This window comes from Panthera tigris, chromosome B3 (genome assembly GCF_018350195.1).
Source record: "Panthera tigris isolate Pti1 chromosome B3, P.tigris_Pti1_mat1.1, whole genome shotgun sequence".
NCBI classification, from domain to species: Eukaryota; Metazoa; Chordata; class Mammalia; order Carnivora; family Felidae; genus Panthera; species Panthera tigris.
The window spans coordinates 58,788,244-58,803,506 of record NC_056665.1 but is presented as its reverse complement, the minus strand read 5'-3'; the positions used below and the strand labels follow the sequence as shown (position 1 = coordinate 58,803,506).

The window sequence follows — 15,263 nt, the reverse complement described above, 5'->3', positions numbered from 1 at the left end:
CCGAACGGAAGTCTGATGCTTCGAAGCATCAGTCTGATGAACCGAAGACTGAGCCACCCAGGCATTTCAAATGTTTGTTTATTTTTGAGAGTGAGCATGTGGCAAAGAGAGATAGGGGGACAGAAGATCCAAAGCGGGCTCTTGTGTTGACAAGCAAAGAGCCCTTTGTGGGGCTCGAACTCACAAACCATGAGTTCATGACCTGAGCTGAAGTCAGACGCTCAACCGACTGAACCACCCAGGCGCCCCAAATGTTTATTTTTGAGAGAGAGAGTGCCAAGTGGGGAGGAGCAGAAAAAGAGGGGGACAGAGGGTCCAAAGCAGGCTCTGCACTGACAGTAGCGAGCCCATTGTGGGGCTGGAACTCACGGATCATGAGATAGAGACCTGAGCTGAAGTTGAATGCTCAACCTACTGAGCATTCCCTGGCAACCCCCAGGTACCCCCCAATGTAAGTTTTAAAGCTGTGAATTTCAAAGTACTGCTTTCCCATGCATTCTGATAATATATATATATTTTTTTAAGTTTATTTTAACTTCAGTTAGTTAGCATACAGTGTTACAGTGTACAATAGAGTGATTCAGCAGTTCTATAAATACATCACCTGGTGTTGTTCATCTGATTTTATCTTTATTACCGTGTGTGTGTGTGCACACGTGTGTGCGTGTGTTTTGTGACTTATTTTCTGACCTGTGGATTATTTAGAAATGTGTTATTTAATTTCCAGATATTTGGGCATTTCTTAGATCTCTTCTAATTGTTTTCTAATTTAATATTGTGATCTAGGAATATACTCTGTATGATTTCATTTCTTTGGTATTTTTTTTATACTTTCTGGCATATAGTCTATCTTGGTGAGTGTCCCATGTGTATTTGAAAAAAAATGCATATTCTAGAATTAGTGTAGGTCAGGTTCGTTGATAATATATTTTTTTTTCTTTTAGTTTATTTTGAGAGAGAGTGCATGAGTCGGGGGAGGGGCAGAGAGAGGGGGAGAGAGACAGTCCCAAGCAGGCTCTATGCTGATAGTGCAGAGCCTGAAGCTGGGCTCGATCTCACAAACCATGAGATCATGACCTGAGCTGAAATCAAAAGTCGGGCACTTAACCGACTGAGCCACCCAGGCACCCTGATAATATTTCAATCTTCTATATCTTAAACTTGTTTTATCAATTGCTAAGAGAGGGGTGTTAAAAATCTCCAGTTGTTATTGTGAATTTGTCTACTTTGCCTTTCAGTTCTGTCATTTTTTTGTTTCTTCATATATTTTTAAGTTCTCTTGTTAGGTGTATATACATTTGTGAGGAATATAAATTGTTCTTGTTACCACTGTGAAATGTCTCAATATCTCTAGTAATATTTGCCTTGAGGTTTACTTTGCCTAATACTTATATAGCCACACAACTGTATTAGCATTTGCATGATATAGTTCTTTCCTTTTGTGTATAAATATACCCTATGTATTTATATTTAAGTTGACATATTGAGTTAGATGTAATTATTATGAGTTTATTAATCTTACTCTGTATTTACAACATTGTTTTTCTGTTTTTCCTATGCCTTCTTTTGGTAAACTAGTTATCTTTTAGAATATCATTCTATCTCCTATATTAACTTTTAAAAGTTAACTTGATTGAGTTACAATTATACACAAACACACTCATTTAAAGTATATATTGTCATGAATTTTTAACAGATTTATACAGTCATGCCCAAAAACCCTTACAGTCTTTGCAGACAGTTTCACAGTTATCACCCTAGACAACCATCTATCTGCTGTTGTTATAAATCACATAAATCTCTTCTGGAGTTTCATAATGATTGTAGTCATATAGCATCTCTTACATCTTTCACTCCGTGTAAAGTTTTTGGAGTCACTTATGTTACTGCGTGTCTTCATACTTTATTCTGCCCTCCATCCAGAATTCTGTTGGTGTGAGTATACTGCATAACATAATTTGTGTCTCCATTTGGATTGTATATATTTTTTGGCTATCATGAATAAAGCTGCTATGAATATTTGTGTTGAGCCCATGTATGGACATATATTTAAGTTAAAAAGATTGGTATTGCTAAGTCATATAATGCATGTTAATTTTTTTTGTGGTTGCTTTATTGAGACCTACATAATTAGCAATACCGTAAAACTCACCCATTTAAGGTATAAATTCAGTAGCTTTCAATATATGCACAGTGTGCATTTGTGTTGTAGCATATATCATTTCATCATTCCTTCTTATTGCCAAGTAATAATATTCTATAACATGGATATACAACATTTTGATTATCCATTTTATCAGTTGATGGACATTTTCACATTTTGGCTATTATGAAGGTGACTCCTGGTGAACATTCACATACAGGGATTTTTGTGGAAATCTATTTAAAAAAATTTTTTTTTAATGTTTCTTTTTGAGAGAGAGAATGTGCGTGCAGGTGGGGGAGGGACAGAGAGATAGAGACAGACAGACACACACACACACACACACACACACACACACACACACACACACACAATCTGAGGCAGGCTTCAGGCTCTGAGCTGTCAGCACAGGGCCTGATGTGGGGCTTGAACTCACAGACTGCGAGATCATGACCTGAGCTGAAGTCGGATGCTTAATGGACCTAGCCACCCAGGCGTCCCATTGTGGAAATCTGTTTTCACATCTCTTGAGAATATACTGAAGAGTAGAATTGCAGGATGATATGATAATTCTGTGTAGCTTTTTTTTTTTTTAATGTTTTACTTATTTTTGAGACAGAAAGAGACAGAGCATGAACGGGGGAGGGTCAGAGAGAGAGGGAGACACAGAATCTGAAGCAGGCTTCAGGCTCTGAGCTGTCAGCACAGAGCCCGACGCGGGGCTCGAACTCACAGACTGTGAGATTATGACACATCATGACTTGAGCCGAAGTCAGACGCTTAACCAGCTGAGCCACCCAGGCGCCCCCCTGTGTAGCTTTTTAAGGACTTGCAGACTGTTTTCCAAAATGGCTGCACCATATTACAGTCCCACCAACAAAGTTAAAGGTTCTAGTTTCTCCACATCCTCAACAACACTTGTTATTGTTCTTTTAGGTATAGCCATCTTAGTGAGTGAAATGGTATTGTGGTTCTGATACATTTTCCTAATGACCTGTGACATTGAGCACTTTTCATGAGCTTGGCCATTGTAACTTCTTCAGAGAAATGTCTTTTAAATCTTTGTACATTTTTAAATTGGGTTTTGTCTTCTTATAATTGAGTTGTAAGAGTTCTTTATATATTTTAGGTACAAGTCCCTTGTTCCATAAATGACTTGCAGACATTATCTCCCATTCTTTTAGACCCCTTTGAAGCACAAAAGTTTTAAATTTGATGAAATCAAGTCTAATTTATTTATTTTTTGTTGTTGTTGCTTATATTTTTGGTGTCATGTCCAAGAAGCTATTGCCAAACTCAAGGTGATAAAGTTTTAGGCCCGAATTTTCTTAAAAGTGTTATAAATTTTTTCTTGCAAGCTTCAGAGTTTTTTTCTTATACATTTTATAGTTTTAGTTCTTATATTCAACTCTTTCATCCATTTTGAATTAATTTTTGTAGATGGTGTGAGGTAAGAGTCCATCTGTATTCTTTTGCATATTAATATCTGTTAGTCCTAGCACCATTTGTTGAAAGACTCTTTAACTTTTAAGAAGCTGTTCAGTTGTTTTCCAGAGTATTTGTACCATTCTACCCAGCATTGTTTGACTGTTCCAGTTGCCTATATCCTTAGCAATATTTGATATTGCCAGTCTTTTTAATTTTAGCCTTTCTACAGGGGTGGGTGGTTATCTCATTGTGTTTTTATTTTGTATTTCCCTGATGATTAATGAAGTTGAATGTGCTTATTGGCCATATGTGGATTTTCTTTTGTGAACTGCCAGTTCAGATTTTTTTCCCCATTGGGAGGGGGTGACTTCTTAACTTTTTTCTTGTGATTTCCATTAGTAGTTTCTTTTGAGCAAGTGTTCTTAAACTTTTTGATCTCAGGCTCCTTTACGTTCTTAGAAATTATTGGAAACTCTAAAGAACGTTTGTTTATGTGAGCTATTTATCAGTATATCTCAGATATTAAAACTGAGGAATTTTTTTTTTTTTTCAACGTTTTTTATTTATTTTTGGGACAGAGAGAGACAGAGCATGAACGGGGGAGGGGCAGAGAGAGAGGGAGACACAGAATCGGAAACAGGCTCCAGGCTCCGAGCCATCAGCCCAGAGCCTGATGCGGGGCTCGAACTCACGGACCGCGAGATCGTGACCTGGCTGAAGTCGGACACTTAACCGACTGCGCCACCCAGGCGCCCCTAAAACTGAGGAGTTTTGAAAATATTCATTTCTAATTGCAATTATAAATCCACTACATGTTAATACAATAATATGTTTTTAAGTATTTCCTAAAAACAAAAAGGAAATTAATGGGAGCATAACATTATTTACAGTTTTGCAAATCTCTTTAATGTTGACTTCATACAAGGTAGTTTGTTATCATTGAAGCACTTAAAACCATATTTGCATGTATGTTAAACAGAAGAGTACTTTACTGTCTTTTTTAGATAATTTTGATAGTCTGTTGATACTATACCAAAACTTGTCAAATGATTTCATCTTGTTCCAAGATGAAATTTGAAAGGACTGCAATAATCTTTTCGTTAGTCAGTCTTGCACTTGGAATGTGTATGTATGGTTTTGTAACACTATACACTGATTGTTTAGAAGATATTGGTTCACTGAATTATGTAGATCTTTGATACACTGATACATTTCATTAATCAGTACTTAAAAATTACATTTCTGAACATCCCCATTGATCTCAACAGGATAGTTTTTAAGTACTGGGAAACTGTCAAGCTTATGGTGCTGGGTCTAAGTTTTCTAAAATTCGAATTTTTGCTCGAAAGCTCAAATTTTATTGTTGGCAACAAAAAGTGTCAGTTTTTCTTGAAGTGGCAGGCTTACTTTGTTCACTTTTCAGAAAATACTGGGGCACCTGGGTGGCTCAGTTTGTTAAGTGTCCAACTTTCGCTCAGGTCATGATCTCACAGTTTGTGAGTTTGAGCCCTATGTCTGGCTCTGTGCTGACAGCTCAGAGCCTGGAGCCTGTTTCGGATTCTGTGTCTGTCTTCCTCTCTCTCTGCCCCTCTCCCACTTGCACGTGCTCTCTGCATCTCTCTGTCTCAAAAATAAACAAACATTTAAAAATTTTTAAAAAGCCTACTTCTAGTAAAAATACTTTTCCATCAGAAAAGTGGTGTAATTCAGCTTATAATCACTCAGATACTTTTTATCAAGACAATTGTGGAAGCACAAGTTTGCAGCTGTAGTATTTTATTGCACTTACCATCCTACAGGATGTTAACACATATTTAACGGTTGAGATTAAATTAATCTTACAGCTTCAGCAGGGACATTCTTAAGTCGAACTGGCTTTATCCCCCCTGCCAGTGCATGGCAGTAAATAATACGGTAACTATTGGGTGTCATTGCCTTAATTTGTGCTAAGGTGACAGTAGTTCTATCTACCATTGCTTTTGCACAGTCAGCACAAATGTTCAACATGTTATTTCAGGATAAACTGAGACACAAAAAAATTACTCCCCATTTGTGTTTATTACCACACATTCACAGTAAAGAAGATCTTTGATAATTAGTTGATGCTAGTATTAGATAAATATAGTCAAAACAGAAAGTCTGGCCATATCTGTAAGGCAAAAGTACAATTCTACAGACTAGATATTAACTAATTTCCTGTATTTGCAGGTAAGTCTTTAATTCAGAGTTACTTTATCTCTGGGAAGTGAAAGAGCCTGTTTCTTTCATTGACTTTTTTATTCACCAGGCTTCCAGCAATGTCTACTGTGCAAGAGTTTATAAGTCTCTCAGATAGTGAGTAATATGTGCACATTTTCAACCAGTGCAGTATAACTTACTCTTTAAGATATTTCAGTGGTAGTTCAGTTTCTTGTTTGTCTTGTGGGGTTTTTTTGTTGTTGTTATTTATTTATTTATTTATTTATTTATTTATTTTTTGAGAGAGAGAAAGCAAGAGCACAAGTGGGAGAGGGGCAGAGAGAGAGAGAGAGAGAGGGAGACACAGAATCCAAAGTGGTCTCCAGACTCTGAGCTGTCAGCCCAGAGCCTGACACAGAGCTTGAACTCATGAACTGTTAGATCATGGCCTGAGCTGAAGTTGAACGCTTAACCAACTGAGCCACCCAGTCACCCCTCGGTGATTCAGTTTTTTTAGTTTGAAAAATTACAACGATTTTTGGCTTTTAAAAACTCGATGTGTACATTTAAAATATTAAATTCCTTTTTTAAATGTTGAATGAGTGTTCTCAAATGATAGTGGAACTGAATTGGCACCATAACTTTGAGTATGTTCTATTATATAAGGCATGATGAAACAATAATATTTATACAGCTAAAGGAAAATAGCTTTATCATATTCTTGTTTGTAATTTGCAGTTTGATCCAGATTCTTTAGAGTAGTTTTCCCCTTTTGTGAGTCAAGAGAATTCTATGTCAGTTTCTTCTTCGCGTCAGTATAATAATGGAGTGAAACCACAAATTGTCTAATCTCCCTTTTTTAAAATTCATTGTTAATTATAAAGTTATGAATTTTATTGTAAATTTTTAGTAAATTTCAAAATAAGTGTTTTAGACAAAAAAAAAAAAATTTTTTTTTTTTAGAGAGAATGCAAGTGGGGGAGGATAGAGAGGGAGAAAATCCCAAGCAGGCTCCACACAGTCAGTATGAAGCCCGATGTGGGGCTTGAATTTATAAGCCGTGAGATCATGCATGACCTGAGCCAAAGTCAGACACTTAACTGACAGAGTCACCCATGCACCCCTAGACAAAATTTTAAAAACCTAATTTGGTATTACTGCAAAGCAAAATATTCAGCGTACTCTTATTATGTTTCCATATATATATATACACACTATTAAAAGCTTTAAGACTTCAATATAATAATTTACTGGATCATAATGAGGCTACAGAGATTATAGCAAATATGACCTTTGAAGATAGCTAGTAAAAGTACAGTAGTAGTGAACACAAAGTCTTTTATATTTCCTCATATATTTGCCTTAGTGGTGTTCATTCCTTACTATAGGTTTAGGATCCCATCTGGTATTACTTATTTTATGCCTAAAGAATTTCATTTAGTACTTCTTGTGTAGATCAGCTGCGAAGAATTCTGTTTTCTGTCTCAGAATGACTTTAAAGTGAGCAATTAAAAAAAACACTTTATCTCTTACCAGTTTTCTTATAGTTTTATATCTGTACATTCTGAGCCTATGGTCATTCCATACTATCTTTTAATCCTGTTTTATCTTAGTTACAAAGGTTCTACATACGTTCACTATGTTTCATGCTTATCCTCAGTTCTTATGTCATTGTCTGTAGTCATTTTTGTTGTCTGAAGCTCATTTTCTGGTAGATGCCACAGAGAGTACTCATGGGAACAATATTCTTGCACATTGATAACAGTACTCTTTAAGCTTGAAAATCAGTTTTGCTGCATATAAAATACTCGGGTAGCCTTTTCTGTTTGTGATTATTTTAAATGTTATTCCATTTTATTCTGACATAAAAGCATTGCTGTTGGAAGTTTGATGATAATCTAATTTTTTACCTTTATAAATGAAGTGATTTTCCTTTGATCTCCAAAGGCTTGTTTTTTTTTTTCCCTTCAAATTCTATGAAGTTTAGGATATATTTTGTTTGCTTTTCTGGGTTGATAGTTTTAGTTAAACATATCTTTCAACATGTAATTTAAAATCTTTTCTTTGTGGAAAACTTTCTGTTACTTGTTCTGTTGCTATACTTTTGATTTGGTTTCCTTCTTCAGGGACTACTATTTTCTGTCTATTGGATCTTCTTTGTCTATCTTCAGTATTTGTAATATTTTGATGTCTTTAAAATTTTTTCCCCCATTTTATCTTCTGTTTCTTTTAAAAAACATAATTTAGGGGTGCCTGGTTAGCCCACTTGATTAAGCATCTGACTCTTGATGATCTCAGCTCAGGTCTTGATCTCAGGGTCTGATCTTAGCTCAGGTCTTGATCTCAGGGTCGTGAGTTTGAGCCCTATGTTGGGCTCCATGCTGGGTGTGGAGCCTACTAAATAAAAAATAAATAAATAATTAAAGACCTAATCTGTTGTTTACTCACTTTTATGTCTGTTCTAGTTCAGTCTTTATTTCTGATATTACAATAAAGCATCCTTCTGTATCTTAGAGCATAAACTCCTGATGTTCAAGGCCCATCTCTTTTTTTATCCCGAAATTCAGAACTGCTATAACATAGGCACAACATGACTAAAATAATGAGGATGATGCCAGGTTTTTAATTTTCACTTTTAAGAAAAAGTTGATCGTTTTCACACTGTGATTTTTTTTTCTTTTATTTCTAATTATTTTGTCTCTGATTTGAAATTTTCTAACTCTTGATGTGTGTCTCGTATCGTTTTCTTAGTAAGTCTTTTGCTTTGAAATAAGTTATAATTTTTATCTATAATGCTTCTTTTACTGGTGTCATTATATATATGCACACACACAAATATATGTGTGTTTTTTAAATTAAATATTTATTTATTTATTTATTTATTTATTTATTTATTTATGAAAGAGGGAACATGAGCAGGGGAGGGTCAGAGAGAAAGGAAGAGAGAATCCCAAGCACGATCTTCTCTGTCTGCATGGAGCCTCATGTGGGACTTGGTCCCGCAAACTGTGAGATTATGACCTGAGCCGAAATCAAGACTCAGACACTTAACTGACTGGGCCACCCAGGCACCCCCACAGGGTATCTTTTCTAACTAGTTTTGTGTAGTGTTAAAAAATATAGTGATTACTTTTTGAGTTTTCCTCTTTATTCTTACATGTTTTTCTGAAACTTCGCTTTTCTTCTTTTCTTTTGTTTCTTTGCTACTCAATTTTGATTCCATTCCCAGCAGTTTCCCCTTAGTGTGGAGCCCTGTTCTAGAAGAGAGCCTTAGTTGGTCAGTTTTAGGAGTTCATAGGAGCTGTTGTTTCATTCTCACCATGGACCCCTTTGCTATTAGATTGGGCACAACTTTTTCCCCTGTCTTAACATTGACCTGCCATGCTTTACATTGAATACCTACCTTTTAGCTGTTTTGGGCTTCTCTTGTTCTCAGGTGTGTCACATACCTTGTTGATCCCTTTATTCTACACTAGTGCATGTGGGCATTCAGGTATGGTGGCTGTTGGTTTGTCTTCATCTGCTTAGAATTTAAGGGAGATAGCTTGTCCCCTTGTTTTTGCTGTTATTTTGACCTTGAGTTTTTGTTGCCTCTTTAGTTCTGTGTGTTTCCCTTGGGATTCAGAGATTTAAGAATACTACCTTCCTGGTGGATGGCTCAGTCAGTTAAGCATCTGACTCTTGGTGTTGGGTCAGGTCATGATCTCATGGTTTCATGGGTTTGAGCCTGGAGTTGGGCTCCGCTCTGGCACTACAGAGCCCGTTTGGGATTCTCTGTCTCCCTCTCTCTTTGCCCCTCTCTCACTCACACTGTGTCTGTCTCTCTCAAAATAAATGAACTTAAAAAAAAATGGCTTCCTCTTCCTCCTTAGAGATGTAAGCTAAAATATTTTTACTTTCTGTATGTATTTACATACTTTATGTATGCAAAAATACTATATGTATTTTTAATTGACCACAGTATCGTCTCTTCTGCTACAATAAACATGTAGTTCCACAGTATCAGCTAGCTTAGACTATTGGTAAATAGGGGAATAGTGTCAGTATAACATGGGTGATTGATTTTTTCCTGAACTGGGCAAGGGGATCCTGAGTAATGGGAGTTGAATTTTATATTTCATCAGGAAAGTAAAAAACTCAATTCAGCTGCTACAGAAACAAAAGCCCCACACACAGACACACACACAGTTTTTAATTAGAAGTGATAATTAGCAATGGGGGGTTGCCTCCTAGAGAGGTACACTGTGATCTAGCAGAGACATTTCTCACGTGGCAGTTTGCATTTCCTTTTGTGTCCATCTTTGCCCTACTGGCTTAAAGCTCCTCTCAGCTCCCATAAGCCCTTGTTTCTCCTTCTGTTTTTATTACCTTTTATTAAGCCCTGAGGTAGCATTTCAGCTGCTGTTAGCTGCCTCACTGGGGTGTCCAAGTTATCTCTGGAGGTGTCCCAATCATTGTTTTTGTTGGTGCTATGGTTACAGAGTTAACGGGGCATTGACTGATTTTTTCCCTAAGCCTTGTTATTTTTAGTGTTGCAGAATGCAGGGTTTTCAGAATGTAAGTATTTATGTTATAGCAGATGTACTAAGAGACTTCTTTAAGAAGATGCTGGAGCTTAGTCTTGTTGGCTTTGTGGTGTTATTTCTGTTCTTGAAGGACTTTATGAAGAGAGTTCTGTTTTCTGGCAATGGAGCTCCCATATTTGGGATATGAGGCTTCCCTGTTCATCTTTTAAACATGCAGGGGAATGATAAATAGTAAACATATGAAGAATTTTGTTGTAGATCACTGAAGTGTTATTTTGTGCTATAATAGACATACTGTTGTAATGGAGCTACCTAAAATTAGCAAAACTACTGAGTAAAAGTAAAATTCTATGTGGTATGATATGGACTGATATATTTTGACAGTGTCTTTGTTCTCTTTTCATCCAAATAGGAAATTGTAATTGTGTTCATTTACAATACCAAGGTTTGTTTCAGAAATAAAATAATATTCAACCTTTAAAAAATGCATAGTAGCATATTATTTACTGTGGTATAAAAGCATTAAGTACAAATATTCAGTATGAGTAGAGAATTCTTACTCCTGTTGAATAAGAATGTTGATTATACATATAAATTATATTTAATATAGGTTTAAGAATCTCTAATCTCATCCTTACCAAAAGGTTTCAGGTAGTCTCATTAAAACAGCAAGGAATTGGGGCACCTGGCTAGCTTAGTCGGTAGAGCATGTGATTCTTGATCTTGGGGTTTTGAGCCCCACATTGGGTGTAGAGATTAAGATTACTAAAAAATAAGGGGCGCCTGGGTGGCTTGGTCGGTTGAGCGTCCGACTCCGGCTCAGGTCATGATCTCACAGTTCATGAGTTCATGCCCTGCGTCGGGCTCTGTGCTGACAGCTCGGAGCCTGGATCCTGCTTCTGATTCTGTGTCTCCCTCTCTCTCTGCTCCTCCCCTGCTCACACGCTGTCTGTCTCTCAAAAATAAATAAAGATTAAAGAAAAAAAAAGATTACTAAAAAATAAAAAATACAGCAAGGGATTATAGGTCAGTATTACAGTAATGTAAGAAAATCGCTCATGTGGTCGATGACTCTAGAAAAATTTTACAAATGAGAAAGATAGATGTACAAGTGAAGACAAATCAGGTATTACTTGAAGTATACTCTTTTAGTCAGTAATATCGCAAAAACAATGTACACTGGTGGTGTAGATTTGCCCCATATAAGGAAACGAATAGAGAGCTTCATTAAGGAGTAAACTCCTTAGTGTTAATTTGGGCATTTAAAGAATTGAGGTTGGCATTGGGTGTGGCATTGGCAAGCCTTGTTATTTTGGTAATATGTGATATGCCAACAAATTCCAGTGAGGTTCTGTTTCTTACCCTGAGTGTTCACGGAAACAACCACTGTTCTTTTGGACAAATCTAAGAGTAGGGGAGTATTGCTGAAAATTCAGAGCACATCTTACAATTCGAGTGTTTCAATAGCACAGACAGTGTAATGGACATTGGGGAAAGGATCTGAATTGAGAATGCTGTAATTATATTTGTGTATTTTAAGTGCATTAATAATAAGCACCCCTACAACATTGTCACATTTTTACTTTGTTTTTTCCCACTTTTGGATATTATATAATTCTATTTTGTTTCTCCTGCATGTGAAAACAGGAAAATATATTACACATATTGTACCTTTTTTAAAGATTGAGGGGCGCCTGGGTGGCTCAGTCGGTTAAGCGGGCGACTTCAGCTCAGGTCATGATCTCTTGGTCCCTGAGTTCAAGCCCCACGTCGGGCTCTGTGCTGACAGCTCAGAGCCTGGAGCCTGTTTCAGATTCTGTGTCTCCCTCTCTCTGACCCTCCCCTGTTCATGCTCTGTCTCTCACTGTCTCAAAAATAAATAAAACGTTAAAAAAAAATAAAAAAAAAAAGATTGAGGTATAATTGATATACCTCATTAGTCATTAGTTTCAGTGTACAACATAATTTGATATTTATATATGTATATATACATACACACACCATGTATTCTTTATCCATTCATCAATAGATGGACTCTTAAGTTGTTTCTGTTGGCTATTGTAAATTAAGCTGCAGTGAACAGGGGGGGTACATACCATATTTTATAAGTGTAACCTGTAAGGCAGAATGCCTATGCTCAATGCATGTTTTTTTCCTCATATCTTAAGGAAGAGAGAGAAAATCCTTCAAAACGGAGTAGGATTGAACGTGATATAGATAATAATTTGATCACATCAACACCAAGAGCAGGAGAAAAGCCTAACAAACAGATATCTCGAGTAAGACGGAAAAGTCAAGTAAATGGAGGTTTGTTAATATTTAGATATTCTTCTATTAGGTCTAAGCAGAAATTTCACCTGACGTGTTTCTTTTCTGTTTTTAAAAATTGAATGTGTGTAATTTTTGCCTTATTTTGTAATCTCCTTTGTATTAAGTATTAGCATGAAATGAAATAAAAATTACCTCATATAAATATACTTTGATGAATTAAAATGACAAAGGCAGAACAACTGGCTTTATACTATTTATCATGAAAATGCATACAGAACAACATTTTTGACCTCTAGTAAATTCATTTCTTAAAGCAGTAATAATTGTGACTTAATTTACTGAAATAAGTACAAAGAATTTGTGTCTGGATCATGGAACTTCAGCTCAGAGGGGTCTTGGATCACTCAGGGGCAGTGATTCTTAATGAGGGGTTGTTTTGTCCCTAGGGGATGTTTGTTAATGTCTAGAGACCTTTTTGGTTGTCACAACCTATGGTGGGATTGCTACTTGCATCTAGCAGGTGGAGGTTAGGGATGCTGCTAAACATCCTACAATGCACAGGGCATCCTCCCATAATAAAGAATTGTCCAGCCCCAAGTCAGTAGTGCTGCTGTTGATAAATCTTGTTCTAGGTCAGTCTGTTATAGTATTGCTGAGAAGCTCCCCAAGTCCAAAAGAAGGAGAAAAACAAGAAGGACAAGCAGAGGAAGGTATAAAGAACACCACTTTAGAGCATGGGGTGCTGCGTTTTAAACACAACAGCAAGAATACCTTCCCTCTTTCCTCTCAATTCAATATTGTATCTCTAAATTTTGAACTATTAGGGAAAAAGAAAAGAGCTATAGCAGCAAAGAAAGAAAGAAATGTGGGTAGATACCAAGTAAAGTTGTGAAAGGTCAAGGATGATTAATCAAAACACATTTGTATGAATTTATTTTTATTGTTTATTTTCCAAAACCCATGAAACATTTTTATTAAGAATCTAAAAAAACAAAAGACAAAAAACCTGTTTTTCTTAACCACTCTGAAATGGTGCCTCGGTATGTACATAAGTAATTTTTGCTATATACTATGCATAGTCTTCTGCTTCAGTATATATATGTTGCCGCTATTTATTTAGCTGTTATTCATTAGTAAGAAACTGGAGGGTCGGTTTTATGAAGTAGGCAGCATCCCAAAATGTAAATAAAGACACAGTCTTGCATTTGTGTTTTTGATGTTGTAACTTGCTTTACTTACAAAGAGTTTATTTCATTTTGTTGTAACTTGCTTTACTTACAAAGAGTTGATTTCATTTTCTGTTACACTGTGGAAGCCTATAGTCTACATACTAGAAACTTCAGTCTATATATATACTTCTAGATGTAAATGTGTTTTGTAGCAGTTATAAAACATTATAAATAAATAAATTTGTTGTAAAGATCATTTGATTTACCTCAGGATTTTTTTAAGTAAAGCTTTCTTAACATTAGTGTTCATCAGTTTTTATGAAGTATTTTAAGGGAAAAAATATTTTCCTAATGAATTGTTTAAAACACATTTCTCAAAGTCATGTTTTCTAGATTGCGACTTTTTTTTTTTTTTTTTTTTTTTGCCTTAGAAGCTGGTAGTTATGAAGTGACAAATCAACATGTAAAACAAAATGGAAAATTAGAAGATAATCCTTCCTCTGGCAGTCCTCCAAGGACTACATTGTTGGGGACCATATTTTCTCCTGTCTTCAACTTTTTTTCACCAGCAAATAAAAATGGTAAGTATAAACTATTACCCATAAACCATAATCTGGGTTTAAAAATTAGTTTTCCTGGTTTTTCAAGAGATCTGTTTGATTTTACTGGAGTATTTTGTGAGCATCTTAGTTTGTTTTCAGCCTCATTAAAAATACACAGCTCCTAAAAGACTGTTTTTTTTTTTAACGGACTGAAATACATGTAGGTTATGTTTAACTCTGTTGAAGTGCATGAACTCTACTTTCACTCTCCGAAAAGCTAGATGATAAACTCTGAGCTGGAAGGAAAATGATTTTTATGATACTTACTATGTATAGGAGAGAATCCAGAAACATTTTCAATATTCTAGATCAGTAAAGTAGAATTTGTTGAATATTTAAGTGAGCTAAAAGTAGGTCATTTTTTGTAACACATTTTATTTTTATTTTTCGTTTGCTTGATTTTTCCCCATAGGGGTCATTAATTTGGATATTTAGTAAAACTACTCTAATTCAAATGAAATGCCTTTGCAAAAGAAATTTGGATTGTTGCCCAGCATTTTTTTTAGGCTCCACACCCAGCACTGAGCGCAATGTGAGAGGCTTGAACTCACGACCCCGAGATCAAGAGTCAGATACTTAATCAACTGAGCCACCCAGGTGCCCCCCCCCCCCCCGCCTCCCTCCCAGCCCTAGCATTTTTTTTTTTGTTTTTTGTTTTTCTTAAAAATTTTTTTAATGTTTATTTATTTTTGAGAGAGACAGAGTGTGAGTAGGAGAGGGGCAGAGAGAGAGAGACACAGAATCTGAAGCAGGCTCCAGGCTCTGAGCTGTCAGCACAGAACCTGACAACAGGGTTCAAACTCACAAACCATGAGATCATGACCTGAGCCAAAGTTGGACGCTTAACTGACTGAGCCATCTAGGTGCCCCTGGCATATTTTAAAAAAAGATAGCTAGTGTTCTTTTTTTATGAATAATTGTTAATTTCATAAATGATAATTTAGTC

General features: G+C 36.0%; 1 protein-coding gene across 4 annotated transcripts in view; it reads left to right on the top strand.

Annotated features, from left to right (window-relative positions):
- Nucleotides 1-15,263, top strand: part of CTDSPL2 (CTD small phosphatase like 2) — an 80,345-nt gene that overhangs the window by 33,891 nt on the left and 31,191 nt on the right. For 3 of the 4 annotated variants that reach the window (XM_007081755.3, XM_007081756.3, XM_042988981.1), the window contains exons 3-4: nucleotides 12,444-12,582; nucleotides 14,147-14,296. In XM_007081755.3, the coding sequence (XP_007081817.2) occupies nucleotides 12,444-12,582; nucleotides 14,147-14,296 (289 nt within the window). The remainder of the gene's footprint in view (nucleotides 1-12,443; nucleotides 12,583-14,146; nucleotides 14,297-15,263) is intronic. The other variant, XM_042988980.1, reaches the window with a different exon arrangement.